The sequence below is a fragment of the Eucalyptus grandis genome, chromosome 3, assembly GCF_016545825.1.
Source record: "Eucalyptus grandis isolate ANBG69807.140 chromosome 3, ASM1654582v1, whole genome shotgun sequence".
Classification (NCBI taxonomy): Eukaryota; Viridiplantae; Streptophyta; class Magnoliopsida; order Myrtales; family Myrtaceae; genus Eucalyptus; species Eucalyptus grandis.
In genome coordinates, this window is record NC_052614.1 from 1,236,742 (window position 1) to 1,262,703 (window position 25,962).

At 42.7% G+C, this 25,962-nt stretch overlaps 3 protein-coding genes across 4 annotated transcripts; 2 read left to right on the forward strand and 1 right to left on the reverse strand.

Annotated features, from left to right (window-relative positions):
- The first annotated feature begins 2,336 nt into the window (after positions 1-2,336).
- Positions 2,337-10,092, forward strand: LOC104438755. Of its 2 annotated transcripts, none has more exons than XM_039308077.1 (10): positions 2,337-5,238; positions 5,328-5,426; positions 5,545-5,697; positions 6,286-6,449; positions 6,572-6,719; positions 6,932-7,054; positions 7,155-7,242; positions 9,062-9,241; positions 9,388-9,529; positions 9,611-10,092. In XM_039308077.1, exons 1-8 carry the CDS (start codon positions 2,917-2,919, stop codon positions 9,226-9,228), a joined length of 3,264 nt encoding a protein of 1,087 aa, XP_039164011.1. In that variant the 5' UTR covers positions 2,337-2,916; the 3' UTR covers positions 9,229-9,241; positions 9,388-9,529; positions 9,611-10,092. The 2 variants fall into 2 exon arrangements, with proteins under 2 accessions (XP_039164011.1, XP_039164010.1); XM_039308076.1 differs by having other exon boundaries at positions 2,338-2,630; positions 2,731-5,238; positions 9,062-9,529.
- A 7,546-nt stretch (positions 10,093-17,638) lies between these two features.
- LOC104435980 (transcription factor MYB36) lies at positions 17,639-19,643 on the forward strand. The gene is made up of 3 exons (XM_010048708.2): positions 17,639-17,979; positions 18,298-18,427; positions 18,540-19,643. The coding sequence occupies exons 1-3, from the start codon at positions 17,844-17,846 to the stop codon at positions 19,522-19,524; spliced, it is 1,251 nt and encodes a 416-aa protein (XP_010047010.2). The 5' UTR covers positions 17,639-17,843; the 3' UTR covers positions 19,525-19,643.
- Positions 19,644-21,076: 1,433 nt separating this feature from the next.
- LOC104438756 (flavonoid 3-O-glucosyltransferase) lies at positions 21,077-23,339 on the reverse strand. The gene is made up of 2 exons (XM_010051937.3): positions 22,710-23,339; positions 21,077-22,052 (listed from the first exon to the last, which is right to left on the reverse strand). Exons 1-2 carry the CDS (start codon positions 23,212-23,214, stop codon positions 21,487-21,489), a joined length of 1,071 nt encoding a protein of 356 aa, XP_010050239.2. The 5' UTR covers positions 23,215-23,339; the 3' UTR covers positions 21,077-21,486.
- Positions 23,340-25,962: the final 2,623 nt, after the last annotated feature.

Sequence of the window (25,962 nt, forward strand, 5' to 3'; positions counted from 1 at the left end):
GTGAAAACTACTAGATCCTCTCTCTTTCACCACAAGTCTCGGGATTGGCCATATCCATCTATATCAAACCCAAAGCCTCCATCAATGATAATAAAACATTAATTATTAAAAATCTCAATAAAAGGTTGAAGATGAAAATTCATAAAATATGCTATAATATGAGTAATCAATTCCTGATCCGGTCTGGTCCCACCCCAAAATCAAAAATCAAATCGAAGAGACCCATTCCCAATTTTCGAAATTGAGGACCAAATCGAAGATCCTCAAAATCGGTTTGGTTAGGGCCTGTTTGGTAACGTGCCAAACAGTGCGCATTTTGATTTTTTGTTAGAATCGGTTTGGGACGAGAATCGCGTTTGGTAAAAATTTTATTCCCGGGAACAAATTGTTCCCAGGAACATTTTTGGACAAGATTTGAGAATAAAAAAAATTGATTCTCCGTCCGAGAATTAGAAAAGGAATCACCCTCGCTCTTCCCTTTTGTCATCCCGGTTGCCGTCCGCCACCGCCGGTCGCCATTTCGGCGAGGTCGCCGTAGGCTCGCCAGGCCAGGGCGAGGTCCGGCGAGCTCGCCGGTGGCCGGGCCGGCCTCGCCCGGCCCGGCGAGGCCGCCCGGCCACCGGCGGGTGGCGAGCCTCACCTAAGCGGTAGCCGGGCGAGGCTTGGCCTCGCCCGACGGCAAGGCCTCGCCGGTGGGCGGGCGAGCCTCACCCGGGCCGCCGGTGAAGCTCGCCCGCCCGCCGGGTGGCCAGTGGCCAAGCCGGCCTCGCCGAGGCCGGGCGAGGCCGGCCCGGCCATCGGCGAGGCTCGGCCGACAAAGGCCGACCTCGCTGAGGGCCTGGCGACGCTCCGATGAGCGTTGCCAGCCAGATGAAGAAGAATAATAGGAAAAAGGGAAAAAAAAAAAGGAAATAAGAAAAGGAAAAAAGAAAAGAAAAAAAGTAAAAAATTATTTAAAAATTAAAAGAAATTAATTTGGAACATAATCAATTAACACGGTATCAAACGCAATTCTATTCCAAAATAAAAAAAAAATTGAACAGTTATCAAATGCGTTTTTACTCGGAATCGCTTTAAACAAAATAAAAAATAATCATTTCTAATCGAATCGGCTTTCTCGGGAATAGAATCGTTACCAAACGCGCCTTAGTAGTTGTGAGGTGAAAAAAAAGACCAAAGAGTACAAAAGGCATGCGTGAGACATTTAAAAATAAATAAAATATAATCAATCCAAGTCTCTCTTGGAATCAACAATTGGACCGGTACTCGTGAAAATCGGATTGAATCGGCTGGTTCAATCTTATTTGGGCGATTTTGATTTAGTCAATTTATCTTGCTCACTCATATGCTACAAGAACAATTTAGATTATAAGTGAGAAAACTTGAAAGAAGTTCAAAAAGAATATGCCCTATTGTTCAATATTCTAATTTTGCAGTTTATTCTTTCAATTCTGATGTGACAACACCTTCTCTTATAATTAAACACAAGAATTTTTGTTTTATTATATTCCCCTAACGTACGAGAGCATCAATAGTGAGATCATTATTCAATTCGATTTATTTTCCATTCAATTTCATTCCCTAATTCCATTTTATTTAGTTGTACCTAACTCAAGATGTTTTGTATAATTAATGAATAATTTTTTTAATAAACTATTTTATCCTCTTATTTATCAACTATTGAGGATAAGTGTCTAGTTAGGCAATATTCAATTCACGTCACACTATCTTTCAAATAGCAATGTCGATTGCCTTTAATCGAACCTTATCGAACGCATTAAATTAGGCGTTGTGTGCAATTAAAAAGGACGATTTTTTTTTTTTTTTGGGTCCAATTGAAAAAGACGGTTAAAATAATAAAAAAATCCATCAACAAAAGAGACAAAAAAAACAAATTTGACCTTTAGATTCTGATTCGACCTCTAGTTGGGGGGTGAAAATCGCACCGCACCGCCCGCCACGTGTCAACATGCGACTAGCTTAAAAAAGGGACTAAAGCGAGTGGCTGGCCCCGCACGACGCTCACGAGAAAGCCGAGCCAGAAAAAAGGAGAGGGGGCGGCGCCGCCCGCCGGACGCCGGCGCTCCGCCGGAGAGCAACCCCACTCGCGGGGTCGGCGGGGCGCAGGAGCGCGTGCCGGAGCGGCGCATATTCGTTGGAGGGAGACGGTATAGAAATCGAAGATGCTCTCTCTCCCTCCCTCCCTCCCTCTCTCTCTCTCTAGAAATGCAGAAACCAGGTGGTGCCACGTGTCCCGATACCTAGCGAGCTGGCATGGCAGCAGCTTGAGGTCCCGCAAAAAAAAAAAAAAAAAAAAAAAAAGGAAAAGAGCCGAAGCTCTCCGTTCGCCTCTGCCCTGTGGCGCTCCTCCATCTCTCTATCTTCATCGTCTTCACCTTCATCACCGCCTTCCCCTGTTTTTTCCTTTTTCTTTTTTTTTTCTTTTTTTTTTTTGCTGTCGATTCTTTCCCTTCCTCCCTCCTTCGCAAAGATCACTCGCCACCCTTCCACCTCCGTCGCTTTCCTGGCTCCGAAAATCTCGATTCGCTAGAGAGAGAGAGAGAGAGAGAGTATTGATTGGCGAATCAGAGCAGATTCTCTCCGGCCCTGGTTTCCGGAGCTCGCCTCAGGTACTTCGATTGAGTTTTTCGCCGCCGACTTTCTTGCGCCATCGCCTCGCGAGTGTTCGGATTTCGACCTCGATTGAGCTGATCTGAGGCTGATTCGCAGTTTTCATCGATTGTTCCGGCGATAGCTCTGGATTGCTGTCGCGCTGGTTCGGTTTTTCGCGGTCCTTGTTTTTGCCTGCGTCGTCCTCAGTTCGTATGCTCCGCGGCGCGCTCGAGAATGCGTCGTTCGATTGGATCGGGGGCCGCGGACCCGGCGGGCTTGATGGTGTAGGGGCGTGTGCTACTCATGTGTAATAGGAGAGTCGCGTGCCTGAGCGAGTCGCCCCCGCAGCCTGAGCACGCCGTCGTCGGCCAGCGAGACGATCGTCGGGGTGGTGTTTGCTCGGCGGCGATGGATTGTCCCTCGGCGGCGGCGGCGGCGGCTCCTCCGCTGTCGGACCACGGCTCACACGCGAGCTCCAACGACGAGGCTCCGCGTTTCAAGTTCTTGTGCAGCTTCGGGGGCTGCATAATGCCCCGCCCGCAGGACGGGAAATTGCGGTACGTGGGCGGGGAGACCAGGATCGTGTGCCTGCCTAGGGATATTACTTATGAGGAGTTGATTTATAAGATGAAAGAGCTCTATGAAGCTGCGGCGGTTCTGAAATATCAGCAGCCTGATGAAGATCTCGACGCGCTGGTCTCGGTTGTCAATGACGATGACGTGACTAATATGATGGAAGAGTATGATAAGTTAGGTTCTGGCGAAGGGGTGAGTAGGCTCAGGATCTTTCTCTTCTCGAACTTGGAGCAAGATGGCTTGACACAGTATATAGACGGAGTCGAGAGGGATACTGAGCGAAGGTATGTCGATGCCTTGAACAATATGAACGACCCATCGGAGTTTTGGAGGCAACAGCCGTCTGAGTCTGCTCTGATGAGGGCTGTCGATGATATTCACGTAGCTGAACAGTTCTTTAACCCGATGAGTTTGGAGGGAAGCATCCACAGCCAGAGAAACAGTGACATGCCTGTGATACCGTTTAACTTGCATCAACTAACAGTTCCACATATGGGTTCAGGACAGTATCAGCAACCTGTTAATCAGAGGTACGGTGAAATGGATCCCCAGTGGAGTCCAGTTTACTATTCCCCAAGGCATCATGGGCGCCATGACCCAAAAGCTGACTTTCCATCTTCTCCTTCTTCTGCACGATTCGCTATGTCCTTCGGAGAATTACCAGACAGAGGTATGGATAGAATGCCGGATGACCAGGTTCGGCCTCAGGCAATCCATCAGCCAACCTATGACCACCAAGGACACGTTCCTGACCATTTAGTATGGTTGCATGCTGCTGGAGGGGACAAGGCTGGTTTTCCGGGAGGCATATTAAATGGTGCTAATGCTTTTGATGGAAGCAGTACCTGTGAGCACTGTCGGATGTCTCTGCCCAGAAATCACTCACATATAGAGCAACCTCACATGGGGAACTGCCCGAATTTGGAAAATCACGTGTTAAATACCAGCGGTAATTTACACCATGGAATTTACCAGAAGGAGCAGATTGATCCACATGTTCCCTATAAGGATGGTTGGATCTTGCAGAATCAGCTAGGTCCGCAGGTAGAAGATGCAAGAGCACACATCTCTGGAGCTGGAAGGTTGAATGATCATTATCTTGCCGATGGTCCAAGCTCCAACTTTCATGTTGGCCCCACTAATTTAACTGACGGGCGTCACTCACCACGACAGTATGCTCATCAGTGTGCTGGACCTGAATTGGGCAATGAAATGTATCATGACCAGGCTGTGGCTACTCAGTTACACGTTCCTCTTCCTGAAGAATACTATGTTAGATATGGAAATGTGGCTCCTGACAGCATGTACCCAGTCTCGCATGGACACGTGCCTCCCCATGGAATGTGGAGAAATGTTCAGAATCCCGTGTATGGTGCTCCTCCTTATGAAGCCTCTGGCACACCTCAGCTAATAAATGGTGCTGTTAGCCCAGTATTACTCCGTACACCGGAGGAAAGTCCAAGGCTTGTTAGGGCAATAGACAATCAAAATATTTTTTCCGAACCCTTGCCAAATGCATTGGCTTTTGATGGGAATGCTGTCACTGAATTTTCTCCTGGGAATGGTTCGAAATTGAACTTCAATACTCTTCAAGAGAACAGGCATGCATGTGTTGAGGAAACTGGCCATTCACCGAGGGTCCCTTTTGTCAGCATTCCCGAATCAAGAAATATAAATCATGTCACCGATGTCATGGGGAAAGATATGAGCAATATTACAGCAGAAGGTAGGGAGACCAGTAATGAGCAGGGCCAGGCTGATCCTTGTCAAGAGAGAGATAAAGTTTTAGGCTCCAAACCTGTGGAGGTCACTAGTAGCCCAGTGGAAAATGGTGGGAGTATTGTTGGACTGGCTAACAAAGATTCCTCTTCTCCTAAAGAGAAATTGGAGACGCCAGTTAACCACATGAGCATCCTACCTGAGTTGATCGATTCCGTGAAGAGAGCCGCATTAGAAGGAGAGGAGGCAAATGCTGGAGCCAAAGAGAAAAAAGGTCCTCCAGATGAGAAAGCTATAGAAGAAGGAAACGATACTGAATCTGATGTGGTGGTGAGTGGCTTCATTGCTAAAAGAACCTTCTCTGGAGTTCTCTTTGTCCTTGTCTTTGCAATCTTCTGATTTTGCTGTACTTTGTGCAGAACACCCAAGGAGAGCCGGAGTTGGATTCTGATAATGACGGTAATTTAAAAATAGAGCCAACCAAGGCCGAGGAAGAAGCCATAGCCAGAGGATTGCAGGTCTTCCTTTGCTCCTCATATTCATTTCAAATGCCATTTGCCATCACTATTGCCTCAGTTCACTCCTATTGCTAGTTGCCATATAGTCTTCTTGCTAACGCATTCCATATTTTATCAGACGATCAGAAATGAAGATCTGGAAGAAATCCGAGTCCTAGGATCCGGAACATATGGAGCAGTGTACCATGGAAAATGGAAGGGTTCTGATGTAGCTGTAAAAAGAATAAAAGCGAGCTGCTTTGCTGGGAGACCTTCGGAACGAGAACGCTTGGTATTAACAACAATCATTCTTGCCTTTGTGAAAAAGAGGATTGCACTATGATGAGTTATAAATTTAGAGTGTGAAATTCATCCATCAGAAAAATTGGCATCTATATTATAAGTTGTAGAGAATACAACCCTGGCACATGATGAATTACTTAGCTGTGAATAAAAAATCTATGGTTTTACTAACTTAAAGTTGTTTTTGGCATGTGCTCTATTTTCATGCTCTAGGTTGATGCTTTATTCTTTATTTTGAACTTGTCAAGGTACCTGTTTTAAATCAAATGAGTCAGCAAAAGACATTTTCTGTGAGATGTTGGGTGGTTTGCTCTCCAAAGAATGAAATTTGGAAGAAGACTTCCTTTGCTTTTTCCTGTCACCCTATCTTCTCTTTTTAGGGGTGCCAAAGTCTCACTTATCATGAAATCATTGGTTTTCAGTAGGTTAGTTCCACACTCATATTGAGAAATTTGTGTGAAAGAGAGGACAGGGAAAGAACTCGCAGGAAAAGTAGAAGTTCCACAGCTGGAGTCTTCACTATTTTTGAGGTTGAAACTTGCGCCATAGGTTGGTAATTGGTGAATCACTCTTGTAGATATCTGATTTTTGGAGGGAGGCCTTGATATTGAGTTCCTTGCATCATCCAAATGTCGTTTCCTTCTACGGTATAGTACGAGATGGTCCAGATGGATCGTTGGCAACTGTGACGGAGTTTATGGTCAATGGATCTCTGAAGCAATTTTTGCAGAAGAAAGACAGGTAAGTTTTGTGGTGATGGTTGAGGCTTTCACTAGCAATCCTTTCAATTTTGATATTTCAAATCAAAATGTACTTTCCCCATTTTCCGCTTCTATAGCATATTGTGTATAATGATGTTACAGGACTATTGATCGTCGCAAAAGACTCATCATAGCTATGGATGCGGCATTTGGAATGGAGTATTTGCATGGAAAGAACATTGTACATTTTGATTTGAAATGTGAAAATCTTTTAGTAAACATGAGAGATCCTCAAAGGCCTGTCTGCAAGGTATGAAGCCTTCAATAATGACTCCCTGGAAACTCCATGCTATTTGTACCAAGTTGTCACACCTATACGTCTGACTGTCGTCTTATTTGATATAATATGGCCCATTTTCTTTGGCATTGTTTAGGATCATCACATCATCTTTCTTTCCTTAAAAACCAATGAGAATTTTAACTTTCATCAGGCTACTTCTTCCATGTGTGATTGTTCTCCAGATTGGTGATCTGGGATTGTCGAAGGTAAAGCAACACACGTTGGTATCGGGAGGTGTTCGCGGCACATTACCCTGGATGGCACCTGAGCTTCTCAGTGGGAAAAGTAACATGGTAACTGAAAAGGTAATTTCTTTTGTGGAGATATTTTTGAAGCTGGAAGAATTTTTGATCTTTTTTATATTTCCATGATTAATTGTAAAAATTGTTATTTCCTGTCTTGTAGATTGATGTTTACTCCTTTGGGATTGTTATGTGGGAATTGCTTACCGGGGAAGAACCTTATTCAGATTTGCACTGTGCCTCTATTATTGGTAAGTTATGTGTATTTTCCCAGTGAATATGCTCCCAGGAAGATGGTTTTGGGAGGATATTCTTTGTTTAGTTTCTGTCATGTTATCCCCCATCTGTAAAGTCTAAACAGTTTTCTTTCATGGAAATAATTTTCCTTTACTTTGTGATTTAGGTGTGATTATTGTTTGTTCAGGTATAAATTGGTTTATTTACGCAGATGATTAGCTCTACAATGAGAGTCTAAGATGCTGGGGAACAGAAATTTCTTTTAATAGAGTGAGCAAGATTTATTTCTTTGTAGTGATTAGTTGTTTGGGGAGGTGTGTCATGTGAGTAGCTACGAGCTATTGGCAGAAAACCAGCTCAGATGGGACAATTCTTGTTTTAGCGGGCAAATTCCTCTCATTCTACATATGATATAGCAGTTCTTGTTTTCCTGGGCCTTGGCTGATAAGCATACCAAAGCAGGCTTCATGTCTCTTTGAGACAGCACTCTTTCTTGAATTCCAGGTCGGAGAATGTGTCAATATGAATGAGCTAATTAATATCTTTTGGACATTCTTTTCTGGAAGGATTTCTAGGATGGTATTCATCTTATATGGGTTCTGTGGCACTGTTTTGAGTTGAATAGCATATTAAGCTATCCCTTTTGCACCATATGATGTTATCAAATTAGCTTCATCACGGTCTAATGAATATCATAAATGCTATAGAGCATTTGGTTGTGGTAAGTCTTATTACTACTTAAGATTCCAGTTTGTGTGGAATTAAATGGAAAATTCTACTTTTCATATCTGTTTTTACTACTTTTCCAATCAAGTCCTATACTCTCAATTTTTCTAGTCAAGTCCTTATACTTGGAGAAAATGTCTACTTAAATTCCTCTAACACCAAATCTGGCTAAATCTAGCTGACATGGCTGACAGAGGATGCTGGAGTGTGACATGGATTAGACATTGCCTGCGTGACACACCACGTGGACAGTGAATTGGTGGGAGCATTAAAAAACGAATTTAAAAAAAGCTAGTTGGGCACGATACACAGCTTACGGTGGGTATCCATGGGGCTAATATTTAATGTACATCACACTGTGGGATCCTCAAACAGCCACGTCAGCTAGATTTGGCCGGATATTTGGCCGGATATTATGTGGAAGGGACTTACTTAGACATTATTGATAAGTAGAAGTGTTTGATTACAAAAATGGAAATTGCAAGGACTTTATTGGAAAAGTAGTGAAAGTACAGAGATGAAACGTAGAATTTTTCTAAGTAAAATTGCATGACTGTGTCTCAATAAAGATCAAGATGGAGGGTTCTCTCTAGATGTGTGGTGGAGATTGAAATACTTAAAGACACCTAGTCCAATGGCATATCCTTTTGGAAATGCGGCATCTAAATATTTTTAGAAGAATTTCCAATGTGTTGCTAGCCTTAAAGATGAAGAGACATGTAACAGTGATGTTGAGCGAATAAGGTGAAGCCCATAACTGTTGACCAGCCCTTGCCAAGTTTGTTACTAAGTGCTGGACGCAAGCAGAATCTGGACTCTGGGAAGTGACTCATTTGCAGTTCTTAGTCTTGTCCATGGTCATCTCTGTCATGATATAGTAAGAGTCAAGGTTTGGCAACGAGAATGTTAATGGTTGATGCAAGATGTCAAAAGCTGGTCGTTGCAGTCTGAGTTCCTATTTTGTTGGACAGGAGGAAGCATCTGATTCATTAAATGACTCGTGTGTCATTTATAGCTGGCCTTCCATTTTGTTGAGTTGTTCCTGTTCTATTGAAACTTATGCCATTCCTTCATGTTCTCAGCCATTATGCCTTCCGTGTTTTGCAGGAGGTATAGTAAACAACTCTTTACGTCCACAAATTCCGGCATGGTGTGATCCTGAATGGAAATCCTTGATGGAGAGTTCTTGGGCCTCGGACCCATCAGAAAGACCATCTTTTTCAGATATATCTCAGAAGCTGAGGAGTATGGCTGCCGCAATTAACGTGAAATAATTAGTAATTAGATGTACTTGCCAGTTCTCTTCTTGCCTTCACATCCTGTCTGCAATTTTGGAGCTGAAAAGCCCCAGGAGTATAGTTATCTCAGCTAAGGTCTTCTACTGCTCCTAAAGTACCCCCACAATGCTAACGCATTTCTTCTTATATTATCAGTTTCAATGAAGCTATAATGGTGATGCCGATTAAAATTGGTATCTCCTTATAAAATGAAACTACACGTGCTTTCGTCTGGGCTCTACTCAGAAAGACTTTGAAGCGGACTAAGCACGCCAGCAATAGCAGCTGAATATGAAAGGTGACTTTCTGTTTGAATCATTCGCTCCACTACATTGAATATGTCAGCTCATTTGATCAATTCTCCTTATTTTCTTCACAGGATATTGCTAGTCGGGTGTCCTGTGTGGATGATTAGAAACACGACATGAGGTTATTCTATATAGAATATGAAGCAGAGCCGAGTCCTGAATAAAAACGTGTAGATACTCAACGGTGAATATGGCGTTTGGATCTTTACTATGGAATGCAATTATATGCAGTCTCAACTTGTTTATTCTTTTCTTATTTAATCCCACACCCCTGGCCGGTGGTACATGTTACCATTGTCTACATGAAACTGGTTCTGATATATGTACAAAGCATGTGATTTTTTTTGTCCGGGCTGGTCTAGTCTCGCTAGTTTGACATTCTTATGAGATAATTGGACATTACTGCTGTCTGAGTGGACATATTTTATCTGCTCAATTGACACAGTAGCGCAAGAGGCCTCGTAATAATGTAATGTATTGTAATGACTCGGCGTTTGTCTCGGTCAATGTTGAAATGTCGATAAGAATGGAGGTAGGTCAGAAAATTTTGGAACTTTCTTTTGACTGCAGTGTCGAACCAATCCATCCGGATTCCTTGATCTGCATTCATTTCTTTATTTATTTTCCTTAATGGATGATTGAGCTTTCTGCTTCGCAAAACCAGCATGATCTGTCAATTGTCGATGAAGCTGCTGCAAGGTAATCTCTCGAGCATCAGTGCTGATTCTCATTCTAAGAGGGACGAAGGAAAACAATCTAGGACTGCTTTGTACTTAACCAAAAGAGAAAAAAATAGTAAATTTGCCTATTCATTTCCATTTGGACGAACAATTTGTAGCTTTTTCCCTGTTGGGTCTTTCTTTTCTCCGGGGAAGTGCTGGCTCCTCCGTTCGGGATCTCCACTCTGAAATTCAAAATGCAGCAGATTGTAAGGACTAGTTCTCACTTCTCACTATCCACGTATCTACGCACTGGACAGTCGTAAAATGTGGAAAGGAAGAAAATTAATGAGGGGAAAAATCCAAATTCTCTCAATTTTTCTCTCACGGAAAATCCTAAACGTTCCTCTGAACGCAACTTTTTGATCCCCGCTAGCCTGATAGCACGACTGGACCACAAATTGTACTCGGTTCATCCCGTGGTATTATTCAAGAATATAAACTTTCATGGAAAATCGACTGACTGTTTTAATAGGTCAATATTTCTGCAAGATAAAGCAAGAAAATACTTGATAATAAAAAGGAGAGCAAATGAACGTCAGATAGACATAGTGACATAGATTCGTATGGATTAATTTGAATAATGATAACTAAGTTTTAGCTTATTTCTAGTTCAAGTCGGTGAATTTTGAATTATAAACTAATTATCCTTTTACTTTTTCCACCAATGCACTGTGATTTTGACCAGTTCATGGGAATACTGACGCACGTAATAGTGACATCAAGTCAAGAATAGCCACATATCTATAACAGAAAAGCTAAGGCCCTATTTGGTAATCATATAAATATGACCAAATTATGATTTTTTGTTCTCAGAATTAGTTTGGGCATAAAATAGCATTTGGTAAAAATTTTGTTCTTGGGAACAGACTGGGAGTAAAATCAAGAACAAAAAAAAAGTTGATTATTGTTCCGGGAACAAATTTGAGAATCAAAATCAACAACTCTTCTTCTTCCCTTTGACAATCCCCCGACCACCGCCCACCACCGCCCACCCACCATTCTGCGCCATTGCCGTCCGTCGCCAATCGCCATTTGCTGGTTTGGCGAGCTTGTTAGGCTAGGGCGAGGTTCGACGAGCTCATCGGAGGCAAGCCCGACCACTAGTGGGCCGGGCAAGCCTCGTGACGCCCGGCCCCGGCGAGGCCAAGCCTCGGCGGGGGCCGGGCGAGCCTCACCCGGCTACGGCGAGGCTCGGCCGACGAGGGCTCGATGCTCCAGTGAGGTTGCCGATCGCCGATCCGGCGACCGGCCACAAGAAGAAGAAGAAGAATATGAGAAAAAGGAAAAAAAAAAAAAAAAAAAAAAAAACTAAAAAAAATTTAAAAATTAAAAGAAAATAATTTGGAACATAATTAATAAGCACGGTACTAAATGCAATTCTATTCCGGAATTAGAAATTTTGAACAGTTACTAAACGGTTTAAAATGCTTAGAATCAATTCTTAAAAACAAAATAAAAAAGAATAATTTCTTATCAGAATCTACTCCCGAAAACAGAATCATTACTAAACGCACCCTAAGTGTATTAATTGTTAAACAATGAATAAATAGCAAATTTGATTGTTTTATTAAGATGTGGTCACTTAAGGGATGGTGACTTCTCATATAAATTGACATGTCTAGAAATGCTAACATAGGTCGATTTGAGGACGGAATAAATTTACGTGAGTTTAAAATACATGATCTTTTAGCATGTTCCCACAAGAACAACCTATGATATAAAATCACCAAGCCACACCAAATAAGTTGAACAAGAAAGAAAAGGGTTTGCCTTGTTTTTTTTTTTCTAACTAAATTCCTATTAAAAAAAAAATCTTTAGCAGTAACACAGAATAGAAAAGGAGAAGTGGCAGGACGCTCGTAAATAATTACGACAGCCTCTTTCGGACAGCTCCTTTCTCGTGTCATCCTGTACTTCATTTTTGGGCCGTCTGTGCTTTCTTGTTCATTCAACCTTTGCCACTTCCAAAATCCCATCAAGTGAAAAACGTTTCAGCAACAAGACCAGAGGGCCAAAATTCAAAGAATATGTTTTTCCCTACGAAATCGGATAAACCGGCTACCCGGTTCTAGAAGGGGAAAAAATTGAAGGCGGCGCGTGCTCAGTCGCATTCGCGAGAGCGACGGAAGCTGTCCCCCCTCCTAGTCCTCATAGTCCCAACTTCTGTCGCCCTTTCAGATTCCAAGGGTACCTTTCCAGGACAAGGCTAGTCGGTCCAGCATTGAAAAAAAGCATAACCGATGATCGTTCTTTCTTAGTTTAGAGTCTCCTCTGTTGAATCATTCCGATATTTCCTAATCAAGTCTTGACTTCGGTGCCTCTTTCGAAATCAATCCTGACGCGCGGTGTACGCTCAGAAAGAGACTGCAGGTTGGTTAGTAATGGTGGGTTCCATGCCACATATCTACCCCGTCCGAAGAAGAGTACGGACCACATTGTCAAGCACCTGGTTGACTTTTACTGTCAGTGTGCGTTGCCCCATGGAAAACCGGGTCGATCCGGGACTCGGGAGCTCTGACAGTCCTGCCCCGAAATGATTGAAAAAGATGGGGTCATAGGATGGGATGATACGCGCCAGGGGAGTGGCATCACCAACTCTCTCTGATATTGCTTAAAGAAAAACCCTGCGGAGGTCAAACTGGGTGACGCCATTCGATTCCTCTGCACAAGTATACCTAATGCACTGTGGAGAGACATCTCCGATGGAAGTCAACGTTCGCACGGGCCGAGTCGCATCCGCTCGTGCCAGTCTTGCATAAGCACACGGCGGAGCCTTGCGGTTGCGGGATGAGCAGTTTGCATGCATGGGGATCGAAGCGTGCGATGACGATCCTGGTCTCTGGTTGCATATCATCGAATGCTGGAAAATTCTTGCTCTTCCTTTAGGACTCCGTGTGTGACTAGGTCATCTACGCTTTTGATCCGTGAAAAGGTCAACGTCCCTCCACTCCAGACCCGGGAAAAATCCTACTCATGGAGTTGCACAATGACCAGCTCATCACAAATCATATTTCGAAATTGCGCAGATTCTATATAATCGAAATCATAAGTGGAAACTTACTTTGCAGACCACATGTTTTCATTGCGTTTTCTACATTAAACATACTCGAGTTCGATTCTTTGCATTTTCAGAGGAAATCTCTCCTTTCAGGCCGAAACTCACTATCTATCTCTTTCACATCTCCAACTTTACTCTTTCCAAGTTATAAATTTGGAGCGACGGTGCACCTTTTAGTTTGAACGCTAAGCAGAAAAAGTGGATTCCCCTCGGATGCCCAAGTCTATGGGTTTGTTGCGAGGAAGAGAGACGAAACATAAAAAATTGCAACTAGGGTTGACAATCGTTCAGTATTTTTAGCCAAGATGGAAAGACTCAGGGGAGCTCAGCAACTGCGTCCGTTGGTAGCGTTTTCTGTGCATTATCTTACGCCAAAAAGTGCACTTGTGATGGCAACAGGCGGCTCAAAACGAATAATATGTACCAACTACGTGCTGCTGAAGCAAACGGGTCAATAACCATCTCATTCATCACCGATCTGGAGAAAATATATTACTACTGGTAGTAACTTTGTCAAACCTAGTGACGTCGGCCAGATTATTATTTTATTCCCTTCCCTTCGTAAACCCGTCATTCTTATCTCGAAATCTTGTCATCTACTGGACCGGGATTGGCCAGGTGGCGAGGATCGATTATTTAATGTTCCCCAATAATATGTCTGCTACTTTTTCGACTGCCCGCTTACCTTCACAACCAAGATTTCCAACTCCTTGAAAATCACTCTTGCTAAACCGCTAACCCGGGTGGATAAAAGTTGTGTTGGTTTCGAGGTAGCTTCCTCAACCTGTTTGATATTGTACCATTTCAGCGTCGTTTCCTTTTCCTTTCTCCAATGTTAAGTTGTTTGCACCCGAAGTTACTTGTCGTAATGAACGAAACCCATGAGCCACAAATATCTTCACCTAATATTAGTAGAAGAAGAGAGAGCTAGAGGTGAAAGGGCTACAATGAAATGATTTATCTTATCATTATTTGGTTATTATTCATGACATGATAAAATTGGATATAAGAAAAATATGATCAGGACAAAAGAAATCTCATATAAACGGTTGGGTGAAAATGAATAAGATTTTTTTATGTCCATGGTATAAATGTTATTGTCATATTGACCCTCCTCTCCTTCTCCTTCTCCTTATCTTATCATTATTTGGTTACTATTCATTTTCGGGTTCGATAGAAGTGATTTGTGAGAAAGAGTTTACAATTATTTCTATTTGTGCATTTCCAGCAACAACCATGGATTGATTTAGTGCGAATTAGTGATATTCTCCTGATTTCAAGTATACGCCTGCATTACGATTTTGCTAATTACCTTCATTGTTTAGAAAAAAAAAATATATATATACCATGGGGTTTAAGAAAATTTTGCTATTATTTCACCCATCAGTTTATACATTATGTTTATATATATTTTTCTCATAAAATATAAATCACAATAATATAGAAGAATGCTATTTTTCATGGGTAGCATATAAGGGCATATTTGTACTTTACACTAATATGCAGTTCACACCATATATTGGACATGACAGCATATGTAAATATTAGGCTTTATTATTATCATCAGTCAAATAGTGGATAAGATATAACAAAATTTTTGGATTTCATATCCTATCTTATAAAATCTTATCATGATTAGAAATTCTGACAATTAAACATAACCTAATTTTGAAATCTGCATAAGGACAATCTATAGACAAAGCGGTCATCTTTGTGTAAAATGTAAGTCCACTCCAATAACGTGCAAAAGTTGGCTTAGTTAGTTTAAGTATTGGGGGATTTCTAGCCTAGAAATTGGAGGTCACCTATATGAATTAGGCTAACTACTACTGCAAATTGCTCCCTGTGAGGCCACTAGCACTAGCTAGATGTATACATTTAACTGGTTTATGGGGCTTGTAGGATGATCCATGAGCCTCCAGGTAATTGGGTCTCCATGTCTGTGCTCCTTTAATAAGAAAAAAAGTACGCTCCAATATTTGCAAGCCATATAGACCAAAAAATAAATTTCTTGAGAAATTTAAACTCACTAAGAGTGCATTTGTTTTGTGAAAAATAGATGATTTTGAAACATTTTCCTAAAAATGATCATTTATATCATTTCAAAAAATGAATGAAAGGAAAACTATTTTCATTGACCACAAAAATGTCAAAATAAATTATTGTTAGTGATGAAAATATTTTTCAAATCATCCATTTTTTGTTAAATAAACGGAGTCTAAGCATTCTTTTTCCTTGTTCTTAGAGGTAGGAGGAGATCCTTTGTATGTGCGAGAGAGCCAATAATTCCACAAGGTCGTTGAATTTAGCAAAGAAATGAATCGAGCTTATCCTCTTTGACAACCTTCACCAGCTCTCACTCAAGCGACCCCCCATCTTTAAGTTCTTAGGTCTTTGATGATGATGAAATCATGCAATGTCAAAATGCAGAGAGAGAGAGAGAGAGAGAGAGAGAGAGAGAGAGAGAGAGAGAGAGAGAGAGAGAGAGAGAGATTCCAACCGAGAGAGGGACAAACAGAAGCATGTCTTCTCCCTCTTCCCAAAGATCTGAGTCAATTTGATTTATTAATTGCAACACATACTATAATATAATATTTAAGGAGTGAGTGCTTTTTTGAATTTTGATCGTTTCCCCTTGTTGATTTCTCTGTGGGGCGCGGTTCCCTAACTCATCTTTCACGTTACGAGAGAAAAACATCGATGGCACAAAATAATAAACTAGGAAACCGAGGTCAATGAGTGGTACTTGTTCTAAAAAGGTTTCAATTTAGGAGGCCTATCCTTTTGTTTCTTTCTTGTTTTTCTTGCTAAAAGAAATTTGCAATTGCTCCTACGCTACCTTTCGTTGAAGAGTTGCCTTGTAACAGCTAGGGATTCTTATTAAACAACGAAGTATATGCTTTCCTGGAATCTAAAGGTGGGCGCGCATTTGATCATCTCTGGGATGATCTGTTTAATTATACGAGAGAATCGTTACCTATTAGCAAGAAGACGCCTTCTCTCAGTTTCTTAGTTAGCTGAAAGCTGGGGATTCTGCTAGTTTTGTAGTCCCTCCTTTTCTTTTGAAAAAGAAGAAGTGGCTCCATTTACAACTCATAAGAAATTTGTTGGGAGTGACTTTTAGTTGATGGTTCAAGGTAGGGACATCTTAATAGACATTGCATTCTTTAATTTCGCAAATTAGTATATTGCTGAATTGGTTTTAATCTCACAGGTCTCATTCTGAAAAAATTCCCTTTATCGTGCCATTTTAACTAGGGTGCAATTCAAGCAAAGTTTTTAAAGCATGCGGAATTTGTATCGGCAGAGCCAAAAGAGATCAATGGGCAAGTTTGGGCAGCCACTCGCTAACATGAAGCAACTAATTTCACCGGTGTGAACGTGTTTTCTTATAATTTTAGTCCATCAAGATTTGAGTAATCTTAATCAACCAATCAGATATGTGAGTCTAAAATGAAATCACCAGACCTGATAGCTCAGATCACTTGCCATCGAGTAGAAAGTTCAAGCCATAGTTTCACACAAATCTATCAATGCTGTTGAAGCTTTCCGTCAAGGTGTTCACTTCGTTTCTCATAGTCCTAACCTGCAACCCATTATCGCGTTCATTTGGCTTTTGTAGTGTACCATGTCTGTAACAGGTGAAGATCAAGCAGAAACGTTCCCATTCTCTGTCTCATCTTCCTTTTTCAGTAGTTGGCACTATGTATTGTTAGGAAATGTAGCCTCTAGAGTCGCGAAAAATTTGCACCAGCAGCTTCCATTATGACGTGAAACCCCAAACAAAAATAACCAAAATACTCCCGTTAGTCTTATGTAGACTTGACTAGTGAGCAGCACAGCACATGAGAGCAACTTAAGTGCCTCACTACAGATTTCACTATTTTACTTCTTCTTTAACCTCCATGGTCAGAACAACACCAACTAAAATAACGAGAAAAAAGTGGCCAATCGTGTTACGACTCTACAAGAAATCTTTGGGAAGGGGGGGGGGTGTTATTGTTCATAAAGAGCTGTTCGATTGTAGTTGATAAGGGAACATTTCAAAGATGTAGACGACAAACCAAGAGGATGTGGAGTCTTCTTGGGATCAAGTTTCTGTAGCTTCGCATCATATCAACTTAAGAATCCCCTAATACTGCAGAGTCGTTAAAATATTATTTAGCAGAGAGAAATTTGTGCTCTTCTTTTGTCAACTTGCGTGCAATAGTTTAGTTTTAGATGACCGAACTAATCCAAAAAGTTAACACAATCAGAGAGAGAGAGAGAGAGAGAGAGAGAGAGAGGAAACCCTAGGGGAGAAATGGAGCTGTGAGGAATCCGAGTAAGACTATTGTTTCTCCAAAAGCATCAAATCAACGCAACTTCTCTCCACCTATAAATTCGGGTCTTCCCTTCACCAATTTTTCCCCAACTATCCCAGCAAGGTCTTCGACCTCTCTCCACCAACAAAAACAGCATATCACTCAGCTGGAGCCCAAAAAAAATAGAGAGAAGAAGCAATCTGATCATCGATTTGAGGAAATGGGAAGGGCTCCGTGTTGTGACAAGGCAAATGTGAAGAAAGGGCCATGGTCTCCCGAAGAGGATGCTACGCTCAAGGCTTACATTGAGAAGTACGGAACTGGTGGAAACTGGATTGCCCTTCCTCAGAAAGTTGGTAAATTCTCAAATCTCTGCCTCTCCCTCTCATTTGATCTGGTCTCTTCCGAAAGAACACATTAATATATACCACACGGTCAAATTACTCTTAAAGCTTGAACTGTTAGGTATTTAAGTTTGGTTTCTTGAGACAAACAAATGTTATGATCGATGTCCTTTCTAGTCCATTTTTCTCAGCTTCATGCTTCGTCAGACCTCGGCAAGGCTGAGTTTTGTGGAATCCTTGAAAATTTAGTAATGGTATTTGTGGAAAGCTGAAAATTCATTGGAATGATCAAATTACCAAAGTGGTGATCAATATTCATTTTGTCAACAGGGCTAAAGAGATGTGGGAAGAGTTGCAGACTGAGGTGGCTGAATTACTTGAGACCCAACATCAAGCATGGTGGCTTCACTGAGGAAGAGGACAACATCATCTGCAGCCTCTACATCAGCATTGGCAGCAGGTAATCTCTCTCTCTCTCTCTCTCTATACCAAATTACGTTGAAAGAAAAAGTCAAAAAAAGACCATGATGACCTTTTCCAATGGCTCAAATCAATCCCACTTTGTCTTTCAGGTGGTCAATAATTGCTGCCCAGTTGCCAGGAAGAACAGACAATGACATCAAGAACTACTGGAACACCAGGCTGAAGAAGAAGCTGCTCGGAAGACGAAAGCACAGCATCAACGAAAACATGGTGATGAATCGCTTCTCGTCATCGCGCACATCTCAATTGAACCCAGCAAGAGATCTGAACACTGCATCACCAGATGACGATGATGACTCTTCATCACCATATAACTCACATGCTTTGAGCAATTCTGCCCTTGAAAGGCTTCAACTCCACATGCAGCTTCAGACCCTCCAAAACCCTTTGTTCTCAAGCTTCTACAACAACCCTGCACTCTGGCCCAAGATCCACCCCCTGAGAGAGAAGATGATCCAGAGCCTCCATCTCTTGAACCAAAACCCTAATAACACTAATGGCCCCAGTCTAATTCAACAGCTTGCACTGGCCAATGGGTCTCAACAACGAGCTGAGGACATCGAACGCAACAAGGCCGACATTTATGAACTCACCTCCACCAATCCTAATAATGTCTCACTCCAACATGATTCTCTCAAGATCACTGCTTCCAAGATCGAAGAACTGGTGAACTCTTTGAGCACTTCCTCGGATGGCTCGGTTTCCTTCAACTACGCCAAGAATTTGATCGACACGGCCCTTATACCTGAAGTAGATGGTGCTGAAGCAATGTCATATGCTAATGCATTCGACGGTGCCACGTCAAACATCCAAGCTGAGCTGGACGATATGGGGAATAACAAAGCAGCCAATCATTTCGCCCCTCGGGAGGATCATCCGAACACGAACGCCGAGTTCGATTATTTCAAGGAAATGAATGGTTGTAAGGACAACATCCTCTGGTGGTCCAATGAGCTGGACACGAAATTGCCATCGGCCATTTCCTGGGATCCGGTGAACAATTCGGTTTTCCAGAACGAAGGACTGTTTCAAGACTATGGATCAGGAGCAATTTGCGGCAGCGGCCAGTATTAGAAAAGCTTTTTTTCTTGCATGAACATACTCTTCTCAAGGGCATAAAGATGGAGAGAAGAACGATTTCAACGCCGCGCTTTGTAAATCGTGTGAATAACAATTGCCTTTAGTTTCAATTACGACTGCTATCAAGTGTTTCCTCTTCCCTCTTGAAACCAATTATAATTCAAATAATTGTTTTAGCATGCATTCATTTCGTGATAAAGAAGACTACATGCATATAACGATGTACTATTCCTCTTCAGATATATATATCATGTATTTATTTGAAAAAAAAATAATTAGGAATATGATAGCTAGTCTTATTTCTCTCTCCCCCTAATTGAGTGGTTTCGCCATCAAGATGCCTGAACGTGGATGTATTGCTCTAATGATAATATTACGAAATGCCTTATCATATAAAATTTTCTTACGTAGTAACGCTTGGGGTATTTTTGCTAGGAAAGCTGATATTTAAAAAATAAAATTAAATGGACTCTTTATGTCGGGCCTCGTGCTGTTTTAAGTTAATCGAATCTCGCAGTATATCTACTAGTGCCACTTGGAAGGCTCTTGGTACGATATACTGACAAAAAAGATAAAAAGGAACTTAGTGCGCTAGCTAGATTGGAACTGCTGCACGAGGTTAGCATCTCATTAGCCAATGCATGACCCTTATATGTTCCCGCAGGCGAAGTGGTTGATCCAAATTATTAACAATTCATGACTCTGAGCAATGCGTAGCTTAGTGCACTAGTCAATGCAAATTAATTATTTACTAGTTGGTTCCATGAAAAAGATACAGGTAAATCCCGAATTTGTAGTACTCCATAACATCTACTAAAAATGTATAATAATCTCACGTTCATGAACATTTGATGGCTTTTCTCTATTTGGAACAACAGTTCATTACATCGGCATAGTTGAATTCCATGTACATACTTGTGTCCTCAACTCATGAGTTAGGCTCTGTTTATCTTATCCTCGGTTAGGAACAAGAACTTCATGCGTTTTCACAAAAAAAAAAAAGAACTTCATTGCACTATGCACGCATATTTAGTGGCTCTCACAATGTTATATTTGAATACATAAATACTTAGAAGAATACCAAAATAAAACAAGTGCACTAGATACGATATGAAATAAAAGAAGAGAGTGGAGGATGGAGAAGTCCGGGCTAAGAGCAAAATGGTCAATGACCTGAGATAATTTCAACTCCTTTCCATCTTGGTAATGTATCTTACGTTCACTTTTGGATGATGCAAAAAGTTCTTGACAAATGTAAACGTGATGATTTTGATGAATGTGCCAATTTAGGGAACAGAAATTGTCCATGATTAAGTATGCCGTCCGACAAGATCCTTTTTCCTTGGATAATTAAAGCATGGTTTTTACTTTTTGGACAGGCTAATCATTAAAATCACTAGTAACTCTCTCTCTCTCTCTCTCTCTCTCTCAATTTGTGTCGTTCCCGGGCAAGATATTAATGGTAAAAACAAACGGTGATGGGTTCAGCCCATGGGCTGACATTGGCGGATTGCATGTTAGAATCAAAGATATTGAAATGGTTGTATAATCCAATGCAGAATCAATGTTGCTAGAGTCCAGCCCTTAAACCACAAGTTACCCTTTAAGCCATAAAGGTTAGCTCCTCCAACATAGATTTAGACATTCATGAGGTTCTGTTCTACCATCTGATTTTGCTTCATCCGGTGACAATCTCAACCAAGGCATCGAAGTTCCTTGTGGAGCTACCTTGCGGCTCCACGGCCCCCAAAGCCATCTCCTTCAGCGCCCCAACTCTCTCCCTAATCCGCTTCCCTTCTTCGCCGGCCAGCACTCGCTCGAGCACCACCGCCGTCGCCTCCTCGGTGAATGCTCCCCCCTCCACCGCCACCCCGATCTGCCACACCGCCTCCACGGCTCTTGCATTCATGCTCTGGTCCCCGAAGAAGGGCCTCCCCACCATCGGCACGCCCCCGATCATGCTCTCCAGCACTGAGTTCCACCCGAGTGCGTCACAAACGCCCCCACCGCGCGGTGCCCCAGTACGTGCAGCTGCGGGGCCCACGGCACCACCTTCCCCCTCGTCCCCGCCGCGCTCTCGAGGAGCTCCTGCGGGATCTCTGCCTTCGCGTCGCCCCTGTAGGACCAAAGGAACGGGGAGGCGGTCTTGTCCAGAGCCTTCACGATGGCGGTTATCTCGTGCGGGGGAGGCCTGATCACGCTCCCGAAGGAGACGTACACGACCGAGGCCGTCTCTTGCTCGTCCAGCCACGGGATGCAGCCGTGCTCATCCGAGAGCGGCGGCGGAGGCGACAGAACGAACGGCCCAACGTCGAGGACCTTCCGCAGTTTGGAGCGCAGCTCCCCCTCGACAATCGGGTCTATGTTCTCGAAGGAGTTGGCAACGACGGCAGCCGCCTGGGGAAGCACTTGACCCATTCTGTAGAGCATGGTCGGGAAGGGCGCGGTCTCATCGAGGACTTCCTTCATCATGTCCATCATTCTCATCGCCGACAATCCCGGAATCGCATCGAGCGTCATGCCTTCGAATCGTGCAATCAACATAAACATTTTCTATGACAAATCGTCACATCATTCGGGCAAGATACGGACAATCAAATCCAATACAATCAAAATGTCATAATTTGAATTCTCAAAACGAACGTCTAAACGTACGTTAAGTAGATGCAAATACCAACCGATGTGTTCATCGCCACATTAACTTCATCATGTCGATCTCATCACTTCAAGTAAGTCATTTTCTCACAAGTTATTTTCCATGGCCTACCAACATCGATCAAGACGGCATCTATTGCTTATGAAAGGCTAAAGTACAAAATGGATTGCTGTGAAAAGAGTTCATAGAGTTTATGACGCTCACCTACTACTTTCCCTTATATCTTTTGAATTTATGTTGGCTCATGGATATTTCTAATAAAGAAAAAGAAGACGAAAAGTCCTTTTCATCTTTCGAAAGTCCGCCGTAAACCATAAGGTATACATTAGTTTCCGCTAGGGCTCACCGTACTTTACGCTTAACTTATACCAAGTAAGGATTCTATAAGTCGCTCTGATTCGACTCTTCCATTACCCAAAAAAGAAACACCCCAACCAACCAAATGTAGCTACTGACCAAAAAAGAAAAAAAAACCAACCAAATGTAGCTAGTCTTGCATTAGAATATTCCGTTCATGTATTACCTGAGGTTCCGAAGATTTGTCGGATCGAGTCCGTCTCCAGGTGCGCGAGGAGGGCGCAGGGGCTGGCCGTCCAGACCGGAACCCAGGGCACGCTCCGCTCCTGAGCCATGTCCGCGGTGAACCAGTAGAACGCGTCCGTCAGCAGGCAGGTGATCTTCCGCCCTCTCTCCCTCTCCGCCGCATGGAGGACGCTCTCGAAGTTCCCCGGCACCACGCGCAGGAAGATCTCCACCGGCTCCACCGGGTTCCTCCCTGACGGCACGTACCCCTCGGGCGCGCCGTCCCACACGTCGTATGCCACCAGGTTCGGGCAGGTGGCGTCCCTCCTGCCCCCTGGGAAGCGCGTGAGGTTGGATTTCTCCGAGCTGAAGAAGGAGAACATCGTGGCGGGGGATGCCGCTGCTATCCGCCGCACGAGGGAGAGGAGCGGTGCCACGTGAGAGGCGAACGGGAAGGTGAAAACCGCCACATGCTTGCCGGCGGGAGAGTCTTCCGATCCTGCCATGAGAGTTTGGCTTAGAGAGGCGTAGAGAGAGAAAGGAACGGAGACTACGCAGTCGACGGTGGATCGTGGGACTTGAACGCTCGTGTTCGGTATGTGTTAGGCCCGTCTTGGACGGAGAGCCTATACTTATATGGACAGCGGGTGACGGATTGGCCTTTAGTCAAATTCTAGAATGTGGGTACCGTGAGTCTAAACGAATTCTGTTAATACAATAGCGAATCGCGTAGCAAGAAAACACGGATTCTCTATCAATGACATAGTTCTAGATCAAAAACTAATGCTACGCGCAATTTGCACCGCTCGAGAAAAAGTCACGCGACATCTACCAACAAAAGGTTTGTACAACATTCGAATGGAGATCGATCCATATCGATGCTACTTTCCCTTTTGCATTTCCTCGTGAACCCACTTATAAATTCACATGCATTTGGTGTATAACCATCTCTCCAATGGAAAATGCACGGTGGTTGGTGCCATCGATGTTGTTTCGGCAGGTTGGTCCATGGCTAGACGAGGATAAACTGATAGTCTATCATAATCATTATTTTGGAGAATGAAAAGGGTTAAGTTAGGAAAGTTCACGAGACGTTGCGGGCCGTGCGGCGAGGAGCAGACGTGGCCATGCACGGGAACGTAGGTTTCGTGTCTGGTCACGAACGAAACCGGTTCCCTTTTCGTTGAAGCCGTTCACGGAAGATTCTTCTGCTAAAGTCAGTTCGAGCACGAGTTCGTTAAATGAAAGCTGGAGCCCCAACGAAAGACCAACCAACTTTCGAGTGATGCAGCGCTGCGTCCGTTCGGAATTAGGAAAGACATTTACATCGAAGAGAGAGGGACAGTAGGCTGGGTGAAAATTTCATGAATTGGTTTTTTTTTTTTCTGTTTTTCCCCTCCTGTACCACGATCGATCGACCTTGGACGGGTCACGATCTGAGGTGACTGCCTCCGATCGGCCTCAATCCGAGGCTGAGTTACTATAGATCCACATGTAAACATGCTAACATGACGTCGTTACTTAGAAAATTTAAGGGAAGTCATGTGTACAAGAAATGGAGGGAGAAAAGGTTGTTCTGACTAGATGTAGATACAGTATCAGGGTGTGATTTTTTGGTATCCGAGGTGGTCAACCTACTACCGACCTCAATCCAAGGCAACCACCGCTAGTTACCCTTGTGTTTGAGGTTGAGTTCATTTTTTTTTTCTTTTAAGTAGTTGATGATAATCTAAATATGTTAAAATCGACAGTTCACCAACTCATTGACCCAAGAACTAGGGGTGAGCATGGTCCGGATTGAGCCAGTCCACCCCCTAATCCTAGAACCAACCCACACAGTGTTGGTTCTCAATTTTTAAGACTGAGGACCGATCCTATTGAACTTGGGACCGAGGATTAGACCAACACAATGCGTTTGATTTGGTTCTAGGGTCAACTCAGGACAAACCGATAATTTTTTATTTCATTTTTAATAATCCTTGAAAAAGCGATTGAGTGCCGAACTGACCCAATGGATTCAGTCCGATTCTAGGATTAACCGGGACCAACCAATAATTTTTTATTTCATTTTTTGTACTCTTTGAAATGACAACTGAGAATCGAACCGATCCAATAGGTTGATAATGCTAGTACGAGTACCTAGAGGGGGGTGAATAGGTTTATGAAAATTTTCTTGCAGTTTGCGCAATACTTAGACAGATGAAGGATTAAAAAAAATCAATCGTAAGACAGAGTAAAGGAAAGAGAGAATTAAACACGAGGTTTATAGTGGTTCGGCTTGATTCAAGCCTACGTCCACTCTTCGCACCGACAGCCGATTGGCTGGATTCCACTATGAACAAAGAGATGTTACGGTGTTGATCTTCCTTGATTTCTCGATGTAGATGATCTACTACACTCGCTCAAGGTATCACCAAGTACAAACACTCTCGTGTATACAATTTCGCTCGAACCGTATCGACTAACAATCAAGGTTCTTCGGACTCGGAATTTATCTATCGATCACACACTTAAAACAACTAGAACGTCTTCCTTTTATACTCATTTATGCCATCATAGCCGTTGGCACTTACCAAAGGAATTCCTCCAATCTACCCGTTGGACGGAATCAATTAAGAAGATCATCCGAGCTATTTAAGGAATCTGATGATAGCCCATCAATCCCGTTCGCCCATACAATCGGGATTTTGGTTTCAAGAATAGAACATTCCAAGAATGTTTCGTCGACCATCAGATCTTCAATTGATCTTAGATAAGAATCAAAGAATCCGAAATGATTATCCAACCAAGGGATCTATTCCGAGGATTGGATCAAATCCCCAACCATATACTTCGGCCGGATATCCTACGCCACCGGATTAGAAAGACGTCGGTGAGAATAATCTTGAGTCTTGAGTCTTTAGTCTTGAGTCTTGAGATTACAAAGTCTTGAGACTTTAAACCAATGATATCCGGACTAGATCGATAGAAATGTTTTGTCGGCTTCAAAATATTCGGAAAGATTTCTCCAACAATCTCCCCCTTTTTGATGGTGACAAAACTTTCTTGTAGATTTGAACAACTTTGACCTGCAAAAACATTTCTCAAGCAATATGGCTAACTCATAAAGATTAATAAACAACCAGACTCTGCATCCACAGAAATTGGTTAGTCTTTCATGAGTAATACCATATAACAATACTTAATATAAATGCAACCAGTCAAGCATCAAAATCCACAGCCATTCAGTCTCACACCTAAGTTCAAGTTCTCAA